The 6317-nt window shown below is 40.9% G+C and overlaps 2 protein-coding genes across 2 annotated transcripts in view; one reads left to right on the top strand and one right to left on the bottom strand.

Moving 5' to 3' along the window:
• LOC106814803 (coiled-coil domain-containing protein 108-like) overlaps positions 1–709 on the top strand; it is a 72052-nt gene extending 71343 nt beyond the window's left edge. The window contains exon 41 of the transcript XR_001394667.1: positions 367–709. The gene's annotated coding sequence lies outside the window, so the exon portion shown is untranslated. The remainder of the gene's footprint in view (positions 1–366) is intronic.
• The window catches only part of LOC106814647 (1-phosphatidylinositol 3-phosphate 5-kinase-like), a 39028-nt gene that overhangs the window by 11426 nt on the left and 21285 nt on the right, over positions 1–6317 (bottom strand). The window contains exons 35-36 of the mRNA XM_014818989.1: positions 5889–5975; positions 4396–4572 (exon numbers count right to left, since the gene is read on the bottom strand). Of these exons, the coding sequence (XP_014674475.1) occupies positions 4396–4572; positions 5889–5975 (264 nt within the window). The remainder of the gene's footprint in view (positions 1–4395; positions 4573–5888; positions 5976–6317) is intronic.

Raw genomic sequence — 6317 nt, 5'->3', positions numbered from 1 at the left:
CTCCTGTTTTATGGTGCATTGCTGACCCAACCTAACCATATTTTAAAAAATTATTTGGTGTTATCAAATTGCGTGTAAATAAATCATAGTAAATATCTGCGTAAACAATAGATTAAATGCATAGAAGATAGAAAAATAGCAGAAAACAGGTAAATATAAAAAATCAGCATGGTTCGATCCAACCGAACTTTGAGCACCTGGATAGACCTGTGCTGTAGTGGCCTTTGGCTATCCAGGCAATATTGGGTTCTAGATTTGGATGTGCCCTGAATATACACACTGTGACGTATTTGGGCAGTGTCAGCTACCGTGTCAGGCTAGCGCCATTTTGTCACCAGTTCTTATTAGCTAGCAATGTTTTAATAGGTAGACAAACAGAACGTTGTCTTGAAATGCATTAAAATTAAAAAGGAACATTGCTTTCATACAGAATTTTGTTGCGTGAAGATCTGACTCCTAATGTTCATATGAATTCTTCAGTTTTTCAATAGTGACCCAATTCTGTTGTAAATGCACAGCCTGGCATTATATTACTCCTCTTTTAAACACGGTATACAATGTCTCTATTCTAATACTATTCATTGAAACTTTTTAAAGTTTAAGAATAACCTTAACCATTGTTTAATGTACAATTATTATATATGGCAGTTTATTTATGTTCATAGTATAACAGACAATAAATTATAAACCATCAATTAGTTTTCCATAATCACAGTTTAAATGATTCAATTCTGACCTCCATTCAGCAAATTAATACACCTTTGAGGTCTAGGCCTATCTCAAATTTTTACCTTCAAATGAGCATACACGTGAGCATGCACGCATGCAGGCACACACGCACTGATAATTTCACATTATATTCCCCTACGTTATCACATCACAGCCTATGAGATGATGGCCAGTGATTTTTATGGGAGAAATATATTATATAATTAATATAACTTGTCGACAGCTGTGGTCTGTAGGTTCTAAATCGGTGGCATGATTGACAGGCAGCTCTAGCCAATCATTGTTGTGATAGGACATTCTAAACGTAATTCTCGCCAACAGAATGCCACAAAGTCGAGATTAGGATGCATGAACGAAAGATACGTATACACTGGTTCAGCTTGACCAACCTAGTAACATTATCCGATTCAACACATAACAGAAGTTATAAATAATCAGCAGTCGACACCTCTGCCCAGGCCATACCACCGGTCTGGCACACACAAAAAGTATCGCTCCATGGCTTCGCAAAACCGTGTACGATAAAGCTCTGGGGAGACAACGGTAGGCATCTTCCCCTGCCCTCCAAGGATGCCTGAAGCCTTGACCACCATCTCTAGCCTCTTGTCCCAGGTGAACGTGCGAATGTAGTCTGTAATTAGTAAACAGATATCAATACCTACATCGTGCATTTTTACCTCGACTAATGACGACATCTGCTTTTTTTTTAAAGAACATTCTTAACGTTTTAATTGCATTGAATTTTTATAGTATGTAAACATAATAATGTAAATAAGAATAATAAAAGTGCATTCATACTATCATTATATCAACTATCATTATATTATCCTGATGACTTACAAATGAACTTCTACCCTACATAATCACATGTCGACACTCGCAATTCAACATCTATTCAATCGAATGTTTTTACCAATTATGCCAACAACGAGTTCCTTGGTGTTATCGTCTGTGCCAACTAGCAGTGAATAGTCCATCACCAGATGGCTGGAGAGGAAGTGTGTATCACTGTTGATTGCCATTGTGAGAACAGTCTTGGAATATTGACGAATGTAGAGTGGTGTGTCGCACGTCACTGAAAGTCAAACATTTTACATATTACATGTGATTTGTTATTATATCATTTATATGTCATTTGAGTTACGCTATATAATCACTGCTGACAACAGAACCATCTTGTATGATGACGAAGTGAGAGAGTACTGGGTATATCAATTATACTGTGCGCACATTGGAAATGTCAGTCCAGATACTTTCGCGCTGGAAACTCACTGTTCGGAGTAGGGTTTCATCGAGTAAGCACGGGATTCCCTCTATTTTCAGACGTGCTAGCCAGTTCGGTTTCTAATGGAGCCTTTCAAGTCGAAGATCTGTGAACCTTTATGTAATAGGAAAAGGGTGTCCTGACGAGGAGGATCTGCATTTGAGCCAGGTGTTTGTTTTGGGTGTTCCTGTAAACTTGCGTGGAACTAGTATCTTTGGGACTGGTAGGCTTCTTGAACTGGGAGAGGCCACTTGAATAATGGTCGCGCGTATCTTGACATATAAGCAAGCTGGTAATGCTAAGAATATTAAAATGAGTGTGTTGGGTGTTGCGTTTGTATACATTAACAGAAAAGCAATTAGTAATGTACCGTTTCGGATGTGCTTTTGTATGTAACGGCAAGTAAGTGGAGGGGGACGTCAGGAGATAAACGGATGTAAATTTAAACGGTGACATCTGGTCAGTATGAACCTATCATCTGAGATCACAATGGCAAAATTCACTGGTATAGAGGTTGGGCATGACAAGCTGTTCTCTTTCTAAATTATCTAACTTACTCATGGACAACAATAAAAGATGTGATTACGACATTAATCTACCTCCAGGGTTTAAGCGACACTTGATCAGTTATTAATACGATTGCTTACCATGACAACCTGAATTAAAATATCTTTAGAATGACTGGCCCCAATGTAGACGAGACTGAAAATCAGGTCTGGGTGGAACGAACGGCAGACGCATTAGCACATCAAGATGGGCAGGAGTAGTTATTATTACAATCGAAATCTGGGGCTGAAGTAGTCTGGTGATTGCTTGAGTTACTGCAGTAGTGCTGGAACGCGCGCTCACTCGCATTAGGCTTCGCGCGGCGATAGCTCGTCGCTGTGAACATGCAGTATTCACCTTGCTTAGCTACGACTAACTCTGGTAAAAAACCGAGTTACAGATGGCTGAACAATGGTGTGGTGTGGCTGTCAAGAAGAAATACAACAGTGCTTCTTACTGGTGAATGTTACCCAAGGGTGAATGAAAATATTGCTGGGGTGTGAATGAAATTACGAAAGACACAAAAAGGCGCGCAGAGGCCTCGTCTGAGGTCTGTGTGTACGGTTATGAAACGTAAATGTAAGTGTGCGGAGTGAAACCTTGTAGGCGGCAGATATGCAGTAGCGGGGGTTGTGAAGTAAACGATCTTTCAGAACCTTCAAAATCAAGTTTGGTTGATACAATCGCGTGGCTTGGACTCCTTTTTATGGTGGCAGTGTGTGACTGAACCCTAATCATATTAAAAAACCAATCTCTACTTCGCTTGCATAAAACTCTATATTTGTTGTTATTAAATTGGTTGTAAATAAACTATGTAAATGTTTGTGTAGTAGCAATAGGTAAACTATCGCACTCTAAAGATAGAAAATACCCAGTATGAAAGGTCGCGCTCATTAATAAAGGAGAGTGGAGGATGGGAATTTCGATCAACGCACTTTGAGCGGGTTGAGTGATGTGTGTAGGTTTGGGCTATAGGATATTGGTTTCTGATTATGGATTGGCCATGGGCATATGAAACACTGTGAAGTCTTGAGGAGTTCAGGAATCAATGTTTAGATTCTGGTTTGAGGGTAAAAGTTAGATGAACTTAGTCTCGCTTCGTGGAAAGCCATTTGTTTCATGGTAGGGTGTTTCATAAGTTGATAAAATGGGGTCGAGGCTGTAAACAAAGAAGTTTTTGACTTGTCATGTTTTGACCGTCGAAGTTTCTTGACTCTGGATATGTCTCAGAAATGTTGATATTGTGACTTTGCCCCAATGCGGGCTTGAATGTGACGGTCAATTCGACGTGGTGATGGGTTTGTGTCTCCTGCCAGCGACTATACAACGAATATTAAGAAGCATAGGTCGAGCGTTAAGATGTGATTGTCCGCAATTCGTATTGGCTCTCTATACTGTATAACGCTTCAGCGCGCAGAAATATTCCCCAGTTTAACTTTCTGAATCTTCGACCTTGACCTCAGGAAATTTGTATATAGAGTCTTTTCACGCTCATCTTCCGCCTCCCCCCACAAAGGTAGGCAGCTCAACACAGACATCGCGATATCGTGAGTCAGTACGTCGAGCGGTTAAGATTTTGTGCCAAATGTATGACGGCACGGGGAAGGTGTGGGGCTAATACGACGCCGGCGCGCGAGACAATGGTTCATGCTGAGATTAAGCTGATCGGGATGACGATGCTGTGTGTGTGTTAACGAAGTGTGGTGTGTGTTTATTTTGTCGGTTGGTGTGATATGAATAAGTTTGTGATAAGATCGGGGGGGGGGGGGGTTGGCCGCTCTGTGACTGGGTTTTAAGAGCACTGCAATAGAACACACAAGCACACGCATGCATGCACACACATTGGTCTCAATCACCTTGCGTCTTGCAGAACGTGGAGCCGGACTTGCCGCCGCGTGCCATCCACGTGAAGCAGCGTGAGAGCGAGCGGATGTAGTGCTCCTCGCCCTGCGGGAAGATCAGCTTGCGCAGCTTCCGAAAGCTCTCCGCAAAGTAAACCCGGCAGTAGAACTTGGCCGCGTTGTCGGAGAATTCTGTGTGCGATGGATGTAAGAGTGTGGTCGTGCGTGTGCATAGTAACAAGAATACTTAGTATAGTGGTGCTATAACATGGTCTGATATAATACACAAAATACACTATCCTTGTGACTCGAACAAAAGTAGAGGAAGTATAGTAATTGCATACTGTATTAAGTTAGAGGCATTCACTGTGTCGTATATAGGGAGGAAGTGTAGATCTCATTGCATGTATGAAGTGTCAACGTGACGACTCTGTAAGATAGACCACTAGTAAGTTTTTTATAATATTCGATTTAGGCACTGCCTAAAAGCGGGGCTCCTCGATGTGTTACGGTTAAGATGAGGGGGACGTTATTCACGTAGTTGCTATGTACCACGTGACAATGGTGGTATTCCCTGGCACATAAGCACAACTGTTGTCAATAGGTTAATTGGTTGCATGAGAAGTGGGTACTTCGTATTGAGTTTTTTTAGGCGGATAGCCAGTTGCTCTGTATGATTGCAATATATTTATAAATCAATGAATCACAATTGGTGACAGTAGATGGCGCGATACGCCGCTTTGGCGCTACGCACGATGGCGTTCGACGAAGAATAGGTTATGACTGCGTTCCGACATGGTGGTTTGTAAAATTTTACTCTAATATAGGTTTATATCGGCAGGTGAGAGGAATACATTTTGAAGCATAAAGATATTGTGCAAAGTGAACATGATTGTAAAGCCGAACCGACGAGTGTGGACAGCACAGACGGTTTTATCTGGTTTTTGCATAATTAGGGTCATATAATTTTTTTTAATATCAAAACCCCTAGCCCTTATTCATTCACATACCAAAAATGAGCAAAATCTGTTGAACCTGAACTGATTAATGGCAATTCCCATTTTTGCCAAAAAATTGCCGTGACTCGAACGTACGTCGACTGGCGTGCTCCAAAATAGGACGTTCCATATGGGAGCATAGCAGTAACAACTATACCCAATTTCAAACATGTGGGTAAAACAGTTCCTGAGTTATCGTTGACCAAAGCGAAATGTTGACGGACGGACGGACGGACGGACGGACGGACGGACGGACGGACGGACGGACGACGAACGACGACCCATGGCTATAGCTCAGCTTGACGATGTCAAGGTGAGCTAATAACACATGAGAATACAGTAACACTTCTGTACAAAATTGACATCAGTATGAAAACCATCACTAGTAAAACCCAATCTAACCAAGATGATGACCGTCTTATTTGCAGTGGATAGACTAGATGCTTATTCACTACAAATGTCAATTTCAGTGAGAACACATGTAGGTAGATGTACACAGATGTAACATACGGAGCTCTATGTGAAGGTTCAGGCCTTGCTTTAGGGCCTTTTCCTTATCTGTACTGTTGATCATGAAGTCATCTTGTGACTGAACATCTAGAATAAGAACAGATAGACGATAATTAGCTACATATCCCTCTATAAATATATATCACAATACCTATTCACATGACAATATTTCTATTTTCTAAAATTAATGACGTGGTTAATGTACTAGCATTAACATAATTTGTTTTTTTACAAGCAGCAACTATTTTGCTGATACAGAATCTAGCACAAGCAAAGCACAACAAAACAAAACAAAGGTCTATGCCACTCATTCATCTGCTTATTCTAATAACTCACATCCTATTTAGTTTACCCCGTTTTTATGCCTGTATTGCTATTGCTCTTTCATACTGTGTGTCCAAAGCTTGTTAATCTAAGCTCACACAAAGA

This window comes from Priapulus caudatus, unplaced genomic scaffold (assembly GCF_000485595.1).
Source record: "Priapulus caudatus unplaced genomic scaffold, Priapulus_caudatus-5.0.1 Scaffold27, whole genome shotgun sequence".
NCBI lineage: Eukaryota > Metazoa > Priapulida > Priapulimorpha > Priapulimorphida > Priapulidae > Priapulus > Priapulus caudatus.
This window is presented reverse-complemented; position numbering and strand designations above follow the sequence as displayed.